The 16,713-nt window shown below is 34.1% G+C and overlaps 1 protein-coding gene across 5 annotated transcripts in view; it reads left to right on the forward strand.

Moving 5' to 3' along the window:
- LOC120630796 (dual 3',5'-cyclic-AMP and -GMP phosphodiesterase 11-like) overlaps window positions 1-16,713 on the forward strand; it is a 183,205-nt gene that overhangs the window by 88,860 nt on the left and 77,632 nt on the right. For all 5 annotated transcript variants that reach the window (XM_039900075.1, XM_039900076.1, XM_039900077.1 and 2 more), the window contains exon 6: window positions 8,487-8,632. In XM_039900075.1, coding sequence (XP_039756009.1) covers window positions 8,487-8,632 — 146 coding nt within the window. The remainder of the gene's footprint in view (window positions 1-8,486; window positions 8,633-16,713) is intronic.

The raw sequence follows: 16,713 nt of genomic DNA on the forward strand, positions 1-16,713 counted from the left end.
TATTTCCCCGGAGAGCCACTTTTAAAAATTATGGAATATTAAAAATCCACTGCCGCGGATCTGAAATTTACATATTAACTCTAGTAAATTTCAATTATGAAATCCCGACCGGGGATTGCGTACAATCACAGGAGTGACTTTTCCAGGGTTGCTATTGTCGAAAAATTCAAAATTCAAAATTCAAAATTCATTTATTTCAAGTAGGCCTAATACAAGCACTTTTGAAACGTCAAGTCTGTCCGTGTGTAGTGACTCTATCACCGGTTCGGAAGGCAGATTCTACCGAGAAGAAGCCGGCAAGAAACTCAGCAGTTGCTCTTTTCCAACATCAAAAATTTACATTTTATATTTTAACATTCATTTTTCTATCTTGTGAGAGATGAAAGCGGAGCCGGATGCTTCCAAGCAACCTTGTCATTAAGAAAGTCAACATGCACTAAATTACCACATAGATACTTGCGCTCAAATCTGTACCAAATATATGTAGGTTTGTACGTCTCTTTGTAAAGTACATAATGTATACATTGAGTAATGACTTACAACCTCACTGTAAGTGATTACTCAATGTATACTCTTGAATGTGTACTACGTACTTGCTGGAGCAGTCATGCATAATAAAATTATGCACTTGCATTATGGTCACGTGGTTGGCAATAATGTTATGGACCCCGGTTGCCCCCGGCTTCGTCTGCTTTGATCCCATGTGTAATATATCTGAATTATATATGTGCGAATTGTATAAAATTTTCTTAGTACATAAATAAGTTTAAGAGATACAAATGCAGATCACCATTCCATTATCGTCTATAAGTTGGAATCAGAACACACGAAATTTTGTTGTGTATTCAAATAAAAATGTTATATTCTGCAGTGTACATACAAATAAACGAACGAACGAAGTTTTTATGCTTTAATTTTCGCTCTCTTTCTAATCAGATCTTAAAGCAGAGACAGACGGAAATGATGAAACCTTTTAAGTATAAAAGACGGACTACAAATTCAGACGTGAGACGTGTCTGCCCCTAATCTTTTAAGAATTTTGACCCGATGTATGAATTAAAATAAAAATCTCGTACGTACGTAACGTAAACGTACCATTTTACAATAATAATGAAATTGTAACGTATACTTTAGAGTCACTGTGTAGGTTAGTCGGTCAAATTGTTAATACAACAGGGTGTGAATAGGTTGACTGAAGGTCGTATCAATTAATGTTCTAGATTAAAGTCGAATAGAAGTTTAAATGCGTATGGACTATAGAGTTCATTTTTATTCAGGAAGCTTGCAAAACAAACTGAAAGAAAATTAAGTAACTGAGTTTTTATATATGAAATATTTGTCTTTAGAGAATTTAAATGTAGACTTTGTAATTTGGTTGAGTGATGTACAAATTATTATTATGCAAATAAATTCTTTGGAATCAAGCGGCACGTGACGATGATTGGAGAGCGTCCAGCTTTGGAGTAGCTCGGTGGCTAGAAGTTCTAGAGACCCTTGTCCTATGTCAGAGGAGAGTTAGAATATAAGGACAAAGAAACAGCCAGACAGACAATAAAAATAAAATGATTCCTATTAACCCACACAGTAATACACGGTATATATTTGTATAATCTTTGCCAGTAAAGAGTGATAGATGTAGAGCTTCGACCTAACACGCTGCTTCTGTGCTGGTTGTCGGTCTTCGATAAAGAACTCACGAGTACTTAGTACTAAATACATGAAACATGCCCTGTGAAATTTATCAATCTAGTTACAATGTATCAAAAAATTGTAAAAGGTATGTATTGCAAAATGACGTGTGGCCACACAGATTTTTCTGTGTACGTTATCAATCTGAAAAGAAATGTTACGCAAATGTCTGAGTATGATTAAATTATCCAAGAGTAAAATAGCACATTATTACAATAAGACATGCAAAGAACTATAAATCGCTTTCAAATAATCGCCATTCATTTAAAAGATAATAATAAAATTTATACTTGAAATACTCTTAAATCCAGTGACCTAAAATTACATGTGACATAAATATCCCAGTTTCATTATTTTGCTAATAACGTCACGTTACGTCACGAACGTAGGATGTGTAAAACATGAATTTCCGCAAAACTGCACTATATATCACTAAGTTTTATAACTTACAAATATTGGATAGAAGTCCGCGATGTAATATAACGAGTATTGCGCTTAATATACTACTCCTACTCCATGACAACGTATTTTCCTACTAACGACATTATAAATGCGATCGTTTGGATTGATGGACGTTTGTTACTCTTCCATGCCGCAACTACTGAACCAATTTGACTGAAATTTAGAATGGATTTAGATTATAAACTAAATTATCACATTGGCTACTTTTCATCTCGGAAAAATGTACAGTTCCCGCTGGATTTATAAAAAAACAAAGAGAACTAACGAAACCGCGGGCAAGAGCTAGTCTTTAATATCTCAACTTTTAGACAAAATAATTAAATGAACTATATATGTATAATAATAATTATATATTAAGAAAAAAAATATATTTCTTAATTTTTTATTTTTTTATTTTCGTTTTTATTTGAACGGTTTCCTGTCTAGTAGCTCTAATGAAAAATAGTCCTTCGTAGCTTGTTACGGTAAAAATATTTATATGGCGAGCTTGATACTAACAAACATGCACATCAAGTAACTTCCTAATCACATGTAAGCAAATTGAAATATTAAAACACAACTACCTAAGAAGGAAACTTGTACTTTTAATTGACGTATGTAGGTCCAGAAACTTATGACACCTCAATAAATTTTTTTCATTGTTACGAAGCGCTGGTAATAATTACATTGATAAACGAAACGTTATAAAAACAAAGAGGACCAGTACGGCTATATAAAAGGCAACATTGTTGGTGTGAGCAAATTTGACCCATACCCTTCACTCAGAAAATTTTGTTAACAGTGTGCTCGCAACACGGGTTAAGAGTTTTCAAAGAGGACAATTTCTGCTAGAAAGTAAATTTTCAACGCTTCATGAATATACGTTAAGCAAGGTTAAACGTGTTATAAATTATGCTTCGCTTTAGTTTTAAACTTTATAAGTGCTTTGCAAGTTTTTGATTTGACTTTTAGAAAACTAGCCTTGCCCGTTTCTTAGCGTGCTCTCCGAGGCACTAGGACTAGTATACTAGTATACGTGGACTAGTACTGAGAATTTATGAACAACTTCACACCTGGTATTCAGTCAACTGATACTAAATCCAAATTCCAATTTTTAGACAAACGAGGCAATTGATAAGCTTAGTTTTTTTTTTTCATGAAATGCTGAAAAACATATATTTTAATCTTTTATATATTACACGACGAAATATTAGCCTTACAATGCTGAATCTCTACTGGTGTTATGTGATGATGCAGACTAATATGGTAGCCCGCTAACCTGTTAGGGATATTATAGTTTTATTAAACCCATACTCCAAATCCACTCTCCTCATCGGTTTCTACGCAACTTCGTACCGGAACGCTGAATCGCTTGGCGGCACGATTTTGTCAGTAGGTGGTGATAACCACCAGACCAGAGCAGAGAAAATTCTATAACTATAATTTTCCTAAACTCCGAAAGAACCCCGTACTTTCCACGTTACTGTTACTGTTGGTTCGGCCGTGACTAGTTAGTTAGAGGTCCTCAAAACAAACGAATGACTTGTTCAACCCACTATTGGTTGCTATAAAGCAATACGCCTCAGGTCGTTCACCATAACATATAAAATACAAAATATAAATATCAAGACTAGAATAAATCGCTTACGCGTCCATGGATTATACTGGAAATGTATTTCCGACGTGGTGGACTCTTGAAATAGTTAACGCTTAATTTAGTGATAAGGCGTAAGAAAAATAAACAATATACTAGCTATCAGCTAAATTTGAACCGTAGCTCGTAATTTTTAAGACATATTTTTCATCGTCGTTGAAGTCCCATAGGTTGCGTTGGTCACGTTTGACGCTTCCGTTTATCAATCAAGACATGGATATATTGCTACGGTAGATTAGACAAATGTTCGGGGTGTCACAGTGGAACCTTTGTCAATTTGATAGCTCTCTTTGAATTATCATGCGGAAAATAAAACAAACAGCCTCGGAATTACTTCGTAACGAGGCAACATTTATCATTTTGTTTAACAGGTAACTATCTAGCTATCTACACCAAAATAATAAACTAGAAGTGCTAGCAACTTTGCCCGTTATTGAAGCTATACTTCTTTTGGCGCCTTATGGAAAAATTATGAGAGTAAATTTTTACGACGAGCATAAACACATTCATTCACACATTCACATTCACAAAAAACCGCCCCTGTAGTCAGCTATAAGGTTTGACAGTGTACACTTTCAATTGTCTGCGGGCTCATTACGGTGATTTAATTGTACAAAAATATCAAATTTTAATGTTGAGTGAAATTTGGTTTCAAATTTTTCAAATTTAATTATTTTTATTACGTCCATTTCTTTAATTATGTAGATTTTTTTTTTTTTTAATTAACTTTATTTAAGGAGATACTGCGTTATAATAAAACTTTCAATGCACCAGAGAAGTATAACTTCTAAGGCTTGTACGTAAGTACACACACCTAATATTTTGTATTGTTTTTTTATGTAAATAACAAAGGAACTGTTTTATTTCCCGTATAAAAGGTATCCTATTTACATATGAAGGTTGTCAGCTATCTATCAGCCATATTTTGGCACCGGTTGAGCCGAATCTATATAACAAACAAACTCACTTTCGCAATACCAAAATATTAAAATTTTTGTTATGTTTTTTTGTTATTTGCCTGGGTCCTATTCTTAATAGTGGGCTACAAAATAGGCCTCGTTTCATATAAATCTATTCTTTAAAAGCGCAGGTGATATGTTTGTGTTATTTTAAATCGTATTTTACGTAAGAAAGTGACGGAAATATAAAAATTATAAGACAGGTTAGGCAAGAACGGGCTATTGGGCTTTTATTAAATTTTAAAGTTTGAGGTCCTGAAAAACGTGGTGGTTGGAATATTGTAGTAGTGTTTGGTCCTTTTTTTAACTGACAGCATCTTTCAAATGATTTTTCATCTTTCAGAGCATGTCAAAAACTGAATAACTATTCCGTACGTCATTCCTCATTTATTTGTAAGGCATTAAAGCAACGTAAGTATCCATTATTATTAAAATATTAATGAAAACGTACCATTAACACATGCTGTTATTTTATCACCGCTGTGTAAATATGAAATACGAAATGCATTTGTTTTTTTAATTATTTTAATGATAATGAATTCAGCTCACTGCCGTAAGGCTTCAACATGATATGCAGGTAAAATCAAAATGTAATCGCCATTTATATTCTACGTTGAAAATAAAATAATTTTCATTTCTTTTATTGCCAACGTCATCATACCTGTTGTGTACCTACCTACATGTTTTCGTCATATTAATCCTAAGGTTGACTGGAAGGAATCGCTACTAAGCGATAAGGCCGCCTTTTGTATTCTGCTTCTGTCTTTGTCTTTCTATTCTTCTTTTGTTTCTTTAAATTGTAGTGTGCTAATTAAAAGTGTAAAAAAATAAATAAAACTAGCGCCTGCAAATGCCAGTCATTAGGTACATTTCGCTCGATTACCGTAAGTTTTGTTTTAAGATTGAAAACAAAATTCGTTGGCTATTTAGTGCACATTGTATTATATAACTAGTAGGTAACATGATGATATTGTTCGACTACTGAGACGCGACAGCAAGACCAATTAAATTAAAACATATTTTTATAACTCTCACGAAGGAGAATTCAATTTTATTTGCTTAAATAATTTTCACAGTTCGATCTCTGGCGTGACCAACGCTAAATAGAATCAGTTAACATACCACACTCGGTACCACGTGCCACGTGTGACATTATTTGTTGACACGTCATGTTAAGTATGTGATACGTTAAGGAATAGTGTCGTCAAAACTCTGAAATGTTCGGGCGGAAATTAGTTCGGAAATCAGTTGCGGTTCGCGAAACACCCTTTACGACTTACGAGTTACGATGTCGGTGTAGAAAATTGGTTTCGGCATAGTTAATAGAGCTTGCACTGTATTGATGTCTTTTGTACGCTAAAGATTTATGTACCTAAACATTGTGTACTCCAGTTGAATTTGATTTTAACGTCAGATGTTTACATGCTAATATTATTTGACATGCTGTCTTTATTACTTGCTAGGCGTAGGCAAGTGCCGAGGTATCCAACCTGCGTCCTTAGCGGCGTTCAACTTCGCGTCCCGCCTGTGTCCATTCAGGAGACTTGCTCGAACGGGCGTATCTTGTGATTGGTCGAAAGCGGGACGCAAACAAGAACGCCACTGCACTGCAGTTTGGCCCTAGCTTTACAGGTTATTTTAGTTAAAAATTCAAGACCCTTTCTATGTTATAAATACCAAGTCTTTATAAATCTAGATTAAGTTCTAACGCAAGCTTAGCTAAAGTTTTAGTTTAAGTTTTAAGTTTTTACGCTTTAAGTTTTTAAAGAAAATGCGTAAACTGAAAGTGGCGGACGTGTTGTAACCAACCCTAGATGATATAAGGATGCTGAGCCACTTAGTTGCACTAATTGTAGTTTGTACACGAATAATGACCATTCTTACTATGTTTGTATTTTTTGTTTCCCTTCTTATGTAAACAATCTTTATGTTATTTTTAATGTATAATATCTATGTTTTAAAACAGAAATACACGAGAACTTTAACATAATTAAAAACAAATAAATAAAAGTTTTATTATTTTGAAAACCTATTTTGTTTAATAATGTTTTATTATTTTAAAAACCTACTTTAATTTTAAGTCTGCATAAAATAAAAAGTGTTCTTACTATACGTTTCGGGTGTCAGACACTTGGTTTATTTGACAGTTTTCCGTGCCATGTCTGTTGGATATACTTTCAATTTTTTATCTATATAATATTTTTTAAATTATAAAATCGGTGATTTTAATGTATTTTTAAATTTGTTACACAACGTCACAAAACGTGAATGGTAGATTTTTGTGGACTGCGCATAGAGGGCATGAAGAACCAAAACATATTTTATGCAGCCTAACTGTCCATCGAATAAAAAGCACTCATTATTTCCATCACTCGCATTTTGATTTGAGATAGACTTAGAGAATTGGAATTTAATTAGTACGTAAACTCTGCGTAGTGGTAATCTAATCTTTCTAAATAATAAAGCCCAATGTGATAATGGCTTTGTTACATTAGTATTACCTACTGTAGTAATAAAAGCTTTTATTAAAGCTATTCTCATAATTATTCATTGCTCATCGCACTGTATCAAATGAATAAAGTAGGATTTTATTATTTTAATGTAAAGCTACGAGTATCTCTCCGTCTTTATGGTAAACCTGAAATTGAAAACTATGTTCCTAAGATCTTCTTAACAAACATTATATTTTTTAGATAACAATCTTAAAACCAGTCCTAAATATGCGTTTTAGCAACATTCGAAAAGTTACTTTTCATATGTGCTATTTTCATCTCAGATCGAATATATTCTTTTATTTTCAAAAACGCCTGCTTTCATAGCTGCTACATCTTATTTGGTAGATAAAAGTAAAGGAAGATATATTTTTCATAGCTTCGTCTCAAAAATAGGACTAAAATTTTTTACTAGTACTTTTTAAGTATAGATAAAATAGCTTCTAATCGATGAGAAAATGATATACACAGGCCCACTAAGACTGTAGTCCACTACGCTGGTCAAGTGCGGATTGGAAAAAAGGTGTTTTGTAATGGAAGAGCGAGGTCTTCTGGCACAGGTTACTTAACAGAAGTTCTCCGCCTTATCTGCTATTGTTTTATGTGAACAAATAAATTTTCATTTTTTAATTTCATTGTTAGTCTACCTTTGAGGACATTATGGAGAACTCTCACACATTTATAAGTTTTCTCACAATGTTTACGTGCAAAATTAAAGCAATTGATATTATATTTTTAGAATATGCGTCTATGTTGGTACATAACTTTAAAAAGTTAGCTGTGCCTGGAGGTTTCCCGTTTGTATTGAACCCGTTTCCCTGAAAGTGATGCCGAATGCATGCAAAAAAGCGGTGATATCTTAGTTCTTAGGACACCCCTAGGATATCACCGCTTTAAATATTTCAATTATAATAAACATTCTTTCATTATTTTAATTTTTTTTCATTAGCAGGTACTTTTTGACATTGATTCACAAATTGAGACACTATGCTTGACGGCTGATTGGCACACTGGGCAGTGACCCTTCTTTCTAAGTTCGATTCCCACGACTGGAAAATTTGCGTTACTATCATGATTGTTTCTTAGTTTTTATCTATATTTTATAAAATCATTAATCATTCATCTGTTAATTTAATATCCATGACACATCGTAATATATCGTAATATATAGTCGTAATATATTTAGATTTATTTACTATTGCAATAACAGACTTGGGCCCTTGGTATAACACACCCTTTTGTTTGTTATAGGTGAAAGATATATGCAACGAGCTGGAGGTGCGGGTGTTATGTCACAAGATCCTTCAGAACGTGTCGATACTGCTTGACGCGGACAGAGGCTCTCTATTTCTCGTGCAGGGGGAGCGCGCGTCATCCCCACACCCGCAGAATGGAAGGTAGGTAAATAATAGGATATTTTTAAACACATATTGGTGCAGATTCTGTTGCAAACGGATTAGTTAAGTCAACCAAATTGTCAGATCTGTCCTTTTTACATAGATAGTGTAGACAAGGAAAATAGACTATTTTTAGACCTGTCAATGAATAATGTTGTACTTCTGGGCAGAGATTCATTTATTGGATAGAAATAAGTGTTACTTTTCGGAATTCCGTCATATACAATGAATATTGAGCTTATTTTGCTATAATCCGCGAAAACCAGGTACATCTGCACGTGCAATTTATAATTTCTTCAATCTTAATACTCCCCACGAAACAGATCTTCCAACATGTGGTTTTACGCACGTTTTGCTACAATATTGGTGCTACCCATTGAGCTGTAGGCTGATTAAAGAAATTAAAAATTGTGCGGTACCTAGAGATTTTCCTGCTTTTCGCGGAGTACAGCAAATTAGGTTAAATGTCTATTGTCGTTATCATGAAATTTTACAGAGATGTTTAATGGATTTATAGCTTTTACTATGTTGGTGTTCCAATGCGGGTTGGCGAAAGACATAGTGGGCATAATGACCTATTTTAAGAAAAAACTGCCCTGTGATTTTCGGAAGTAACTACTTTATCCAAAAAATATCTTATTTTTGCACAAATCAAAGGTTCTTTTGATTTGCAAATTATACTAAAAAAAACTTTTTATTTCCCTCGAAAACGTTTGTTTGTCTTGCATATCTTATTGCTGTCACGCAAAACTGCATGAAAGTTATTGCGTTAATTTTTTTATTGTATTTTTTTTTATTTCGTTCTTCGTCCGCGTTTTAGTAACTACGTGTTCGCGTTTAGAACTGTTTATCACAAATACCGTGGAAACAATGGCGTGCCTAGGGTTTTGAGTTTGAGCAAGCCCAGTTACCTAAAGGACAAATTTAACTCGTCATGATCTCTAAGTCACCATTCTTGTTGTGCTAAATGACAAACAATATCAACAAATCTTTGAAAAATATTACGATTAAGGTCAGCACGCGAATTATGATAAAGAAGTTTCTATGCAATGTTTGCCAAATTTAAAAAGTAATCATAGAAATCCCAAGTGTTTCTTTGAGTTTTGCTCTCTTTAATTCTTATGATGCCTGGTAATTTATGTCGTAACCAGTCGCGTTCCAACCATTCTTTTCATTAGAAAAAAAATATGCAAAGCCAACAATCAAATTTAAATTAAAAAAAAATACCTGTTGTTCGCCAATTATTGTTTGATTTCGCCACAGAAACAATTTGCGCACAATTTGAGCTCATATTTAACAATAAAATTAAAACAGACCAGTAAAATTCACTATTCAACTAAAAAAAAACAATAATAAACTTCTAACTAGTTACTAATCAATAATAATGAATCTGTCAAGTAACGCAAATAATAACACGCGTGAAGTTGTTTCAATTCGCTCGCTGGTCATCTTCACTAACTTCAACACGCAATCTGACATTTGATCTCCATTATTTAGTAGGCACAGGCAGTATTTAGCAGAGACAATCTAAATTATTAAATAATCTAGATTGTCTCTGCTAAATACTGCCACTGCGTGGAAACCATTTGTTTCCCGGGGATAAAAAGTTAGCCTATGTTAAAATCTCCGTTCTCTCAAAGAACTCTATGCCAAAAATCAAGATGATTTGTTGCTTAGTTCGGGCGCTAAGCCAACAAAGAAACAAAAGAATAAACAAACAAACGCATTTTCGCATTTATAATATTAGTAACGATTAATAGAAGCATTTTTCTAAGCGGAACCGATGATATAAAATGGAAAAAATCTTTAGGACGAGTTAGGTTTTTTTTAACTCGTGCAATGTCTATCCTCGAGTTTCGTATAACTCGTGCAGAATATTTTTCGCATTTTATCTTATCTGCTTGCGTAGTGCATACACTGAGCAAAACCTCTATGCCACTGAACAATACGTATTGGCAAATGCACCATTGGCTATGCTTAGCTACGGCAAGCTACACTTAGTTTAAGATAACATCTATTGCGTCATTCCAACCCGTCACTAATGGGATGAATAGTAATTAAACCGCGCCAATATAAAAGAAAGTCTACTGACGTCGAAATCGAAATGAGAATTTGCACTTGACTGCAAGTCGACGCTCGTAATCTGAATTTATTGCGTCTGCAATAGGGTCGCCATCCTTGATGTGGGATTAAGGCTGTGGACCCATATTGCAAATAGTTTGCAGCTAGCTGTTCAGCTGACTGTTGGCTAGTTGACTTTGATGAATCAAGGCTGTCTGGAAGAGATTGCTTTAGCAATAAGACCGCCTTTGAAAAGCAATGTTTGTGAAATTGCTTCATTAACTTTACTTTAACGAATTGGTGTGCAATAAAGTGTACATCCATCGACCTATCTTGAGCCATTCTTGATTCCAGGGAAGAGTGGGAAAATGATAGAACTAGTAAATATAACAAATGATTTGTAGATTTTGGATAAGTTTCATTTGACATTCAGACGCATCCAAATAAACAACCTCAAATAAAGCGTATACTGCAAAAAATTGGAGCACATCTTACTTACTTTTAGAGTCTTTTTGGTCACCCGAGTCATAAACGAGTTTATGAGTATAAGCGTACCAGAGTACGCTTATACTCATAAACTAAATAAAGTCACCTCACTGAAGAATTTTATGTAATATTCTAACCAGTCAACCATTTGTAGTTTGCGCCGAAGACAAATATTGAAATGAATTAATGTAATTTTTGCTCTTGCATAAACGTTAATACTTCACTCAAAAGCGGGGTCAAGCTAATTGTATGAATATTAAGTCCGAAACTATATAAACGGATACATAAAAAAAACTCAATTGGTGTAAATTGTCAATTTCCCGTAAAATGATGCCGTGTGACTTGCACTGTCAAAAAGTTCAGATCTTATGTAGAACCAAGCTTCTTATTCTATACGCCCAAACTCTACAAGATCTAACTTCACAAACTCTGCACCTTATTCAAATATTTGGCTTGAACATTTCGATACACTACCTACATGGGAGTAAGGTGATAAATGTATCCACCGTTCATTACTTTTCTATAATACAAAAGTTCTTGTAGACTTGCCCCCAGATAAAGTCAAATAGACAGAATTTATACTATGTAGTTAATTATTACGAACAAATATTCAATAAAGAAAGTCAAAAATATGCGAATAAATACTATACCATTTAAAAATAAACAAATCAACCTTTGTTGTAAAAACAAAAACGGCGTAGGTGTGGTGGCATATATCATTCCAGTACCTAAATAATAATCAAAAAACGTACCTTGCATATTATGCCAAATTCTTATCCTTCATTTTTAAAAATACTGTTTGCATACGCTACCGTTAATCACGAGTAGAGGCTGAGGTGTTCATAAAATATTTCAGACAATCCCGCTTGGAACTGACATTTTCATGTTTTTTATCTTGCTCAAAATATACTTTTCGAAGTTTCTGCACAGAGTTATTATTTATTGGCGAAACGAAACGTTTTTCGATTTTAAATATAATTTCGTTACAGATAGATGTATACAATGATGCAATATTATTTAAAAACTATTTTTAGTATTGTATAGTATTTGTAGCAGTAATTATTTTACGTAACGAATAAATTTATTTAATTTATCTACTCAAGCAAAAAAAATAAATACTAAATAAAATATTAATGGGCAACTCAGCTAAATTAACTTGTTGGAAAATGAAATCTAGTTACGTCATGTCATGTGGAGATAAAAAAAACATTCCATACCGACCCGAGAATCGTTTTGGTAGACCTTTTTCGTTATTAGACCGTGACAAAAGGGAAAAATCGGAAGTCCACAGCACTCGTAAATGCCTACATCCGCTTTGGGCCACATTTTATGATCTAACGCCGTACATCTGTTCTGTTACATTTATTTTCATAGCTCGCTCAATGTAATATAGAGTGTCACTAAGTTAAAGATTTTTTAGCTCCCATTCTTGGAGACAGCAAAAATATTTCGGTCAAGTGCATTATATATTTTACAACATTATGGTGTGATAACTGAAAATATTATAGTAAATCTAATGTTTTTTAAAATTACAATTACTACGTCTAAGCTCTTCCCTACAATCTCAAATGATGGTTAATAATTAATCAGTCTTAAGATAGTAGCCGGCTAACCTGTTCGGCATATGGCAATTATATGAAACAAACTCTCTTGTTTTTCCGTAAAACAGCTTGGTGGCACGTCTTTTTTAATTTGGTGGTAACTAGCCATGGCCGAAGCCTCTTTTAACTCTTTTTTCATTAGTAGGCTCTAATGAATCGTATATATATATATATATATATATATATATATATATATATATATATATATATATTTATATATTTATATATATACAATATATATATATATATATATTGTGTAAAAATAACTACATTAATATTGTTATTATTTTGGTTATTGCCATCTCACCCTGTGTAGTTAGAACAACTCATTTTCAAGCTTTGGTGTCATTTATGTGCGATCCAAAAACAAAAACTAAACAAAACCTCTCAACTTATCGATGGTCATACTCAAACGATTAGATTATATAAACCTTATATTGTTGAGGATCTGCTAATATGCGTGAACTATTTATATCAACACTGGCAGTATATTTAACTTGGCAATTATTGGACCCACTATGTTATATTTAGTGTAGAAGGCTTCTTTATAAATCAGACATAATACCAGTAAAAATAAAGTAGATCGTCAGCAGAATACTAATTGGGCATTACATTATTGAAGAACGAGATTATGAGCCTCCAACGATACCCTTATAATCCCAGTTTGGAAAGTAGGTTCGTAACCGTTTTAATGGCCATAATAAAGAATTATATAAAAGAAGCTTTAATCACCTCATGGAGGGTGGACTGAAATTCACATAAGTATAAGTTTAACCACTTTTTTTTTAAATATTGACGTACCTAATCCTTTTTTTTTTTCCTGGGACCTCATGGTCAACATTGCATAACGGAGGAAACAATACTTATAGAGTAGATAAGTATAGACTATAAACCCAACTAGTTCGTGGCTGGGCTTTTATATATACAACTACCACGGCTATACAACCGCATCTCAGCCAGCCAGCCGCAAGTGGCATTCGCTGAGGCCGACCCTCCGCTAGATCCTTAGAGGTTCTTACGCCCTAATTTTACTAAAATGATAATTACGCTAATACGTATTACTAATACGTAAACCATTAAAATTATATTTTATTAACAACCAGTATTCATACGATATAAATACGACTGCATATTACTCTTTAGTCCTGTATTGGCTCGAACGATGCACAGATACCTCCCGGTGTCTTAGTCGTAATCAAATGTAAACCGGGATCACTGGGTACGCCTTCCAACTCGAAGACTTAGCTCAGACGGATGACAGATTTTTCTTATCCATCCTTAAGCATACTACTACATATCAAGAGCCTACAACCAGTGGCGTGCATAGAGGGTATGCACCGGGTATGCAGATGATATAAAATAAAGAAAATCTTCAGTACGAGTTATGAAAAACTTAAGGATAGGCATTGTTAGAGTCATAAGTAGCCTACCTTTAAGTATTTATAACTCGTACTGGAGATTTTTCTCATTTCATATCTACTGCATATCCTGTGCATACCCTCTATGCACGCCACTGCCTACAACAGTCCACAGCAGGAATAACAATAACTTACAACGGGAAAGTTTACTCGTAATCACCACGCTGAGTAGATAGTAGTAGTAGCATAGAGGACGCTGCTACCCGTGTCGTTGTAGGACACCCGTGGGAAGAGGAAGGCAGTGGCGTAAAATTGCATAAAATGGCAAAAATCCTATACGACGAGTTATGTATCAATTTTTGGGTAGGCAGTGCTTTTGCACATGTAAGAATTGCACGCCGCTAGAGGAGGGTGATAGTAACAACCGTATACTGATCTGCACCACCACACGGCAAAGGAAATCTACTCGGATAACGGATATCCTAAGGAGACGATTCCAAGGATAATAATAACACTTGCGTAGTTAGCAGCACTATAGTATGCTAAACGCGTAATCACGCCTCCTTACATAAAAAAAAGATTGAATTCGAAAAAAAACGGGGTTATGCTGTTCATTAGATCTTTTTCTCGACCCAATACGTCTAGTTTATCGATGATTGTTGGCCGTAATCCAAGTTACTTGACTAATCGGGCCATGTTTATCCCGTTGGGGTCGGACAAGAGGTTTCAGCGCAATCTGTCTCCGGTTACACACTCCATTTAACTAAGGCAATGGTGTACGATATCATGTACATCACGGCCTGTGGTCTACCATTAGAATATTTCCTCTCGTAAACGTAAGACGTTTGTTATATAAAGCTGTATAGGAGTACTATGTTTATCTCGGTACTTGGTGTTCTTTCTGGCACTTGGGCGTTTATGTTAACATAGATTGTTGAAAATTTTAGTAGCTTGGCAGTATTTGATAGTAGGTAGGTATGTAAACATAACCATTAGAACATTTCCTCTCGTGAACGTAAGACGTTTGTTATACAAAGCTTTATTGGAGTGCTACATTTATCTCGGCGCTTGGAGTTCTTCCTAGCACTTGGTCGATTATGTTGAATTTTTTAGTAGCATGGCAATATTTGAGAATATCAAAACACATTTTTATTCGCAAACATCGCAGCCTACAGTTCACCCGAGTTTATTATGCGTTTGTTAGCTTGCATTTTTCCTGCTTCCACATATTATACTAGCGGATGCCCGCGACTTTGTCCGCGCACAATTTTTTTCCCTACCAATATTATAAATGCAAAAGTGTGTTGTGCGGTGTGGTGATGGCAGATTAGAATACAGTAGTCACTAAGTAAATATCAGAGGCGACTAAAGGAATATAAATGAAAACTCTCCTCTATGCCACTACTACGTGGCTATGGGCGAACCCTCTTGTTTGGAGAGCCTTTAGTCTGCAGTGGACTTAGTAAGCTATTGGATAAAGTGTGTTTGTTTGTGTGTGTGTGTATGCATAGAGTTAGTTGAAAGGACGGATATAGACTTCTATTTATTCGAGGAAAACAAACGGTTCCCATGGGATTTGTAAAAAACCGTAACTAACGTGGACGAAGACGCTAGAATATATAATTAACATGAAATTATTGTAAGTAAATTTTCAACATTTTTTTAAATAAATTAATTTTTCAAACCAACAGTTTCGCATACCTACTTGTTTGTTAATAGATATAAAAACTTGTCTGTGTTTTCATAAAAAAACTAAGTTATCTTAGTACGAAATTTCATCAATATCATTGGAATGTCCAGAATTACGATTAAATAAATCGAATTACGATTTATAATAACATAATCAGAAATAATATCCAGATACAAGATACTTATATAGTTTCATATAGCGCAGACTACAGAACCGTTTATACGAAGCACATAGAGAAACCGAGATTTTTGGCTCGAATAAACAGTTAACATTCGCAATGTTGGAAATATGGTGTCGCAGAATGTCCTCAGGACATCTCCAAGGCCGAAGGCGTACAAATAAAGGGCATTTTACTGACCTAATATTTAGAAAGGTTGATATTAGGCGTTGGTTTCTTATTATTAGTTGGATTTAATATGTACGGAGTGATAATTCTGTGGGACGCGCACCCTCTTTTAATATCTTGATAGTACTAATATTTGAAATTTCAAAGATTTTTGTTGTTTGTTTGTGTGCTTATACTTAAGAGGCTCCGGTACAACTAGACCGATTTTAGCCTTTTTTCCAATAGAAAGCTTTATCTAAACGATAAAGTAACATAGGCTATAATCTTTTTCAAATAAATAGAGACTTTTAAAATATTCCTAATATTTTTTTGGTTTTGAACGTAAATATATAATCATCGTCCGCTGAGTGACTTAGCTGTCTTATCAGGGTCATAGTTCGTTTTTGCCCTTACTTAAATATTAGTTTGAAATTATGGGATAACATGACATGATGCTCCGGTGTGACAGATGTCACAGATGTAGATTCTCACGCTTTGTGCGGAGTATAGCAAATTAAGTTGCACATTAAGCTTAATTTGCTATACTCATATATAATATA

This window comes from Pararge aegeria, chromosome 17, assembly GCF_905163445.1.
Source record: "Pararge aegeria chromosome 17, ilParAegt1.1, whole genome shotgun sequence".
Lineage (NCBI taxonomy): Eukaryota > Metazoa > Arthropoda > Insecta > Lepidoptera > Nymphalidae > Pararge > Pararge aegeria.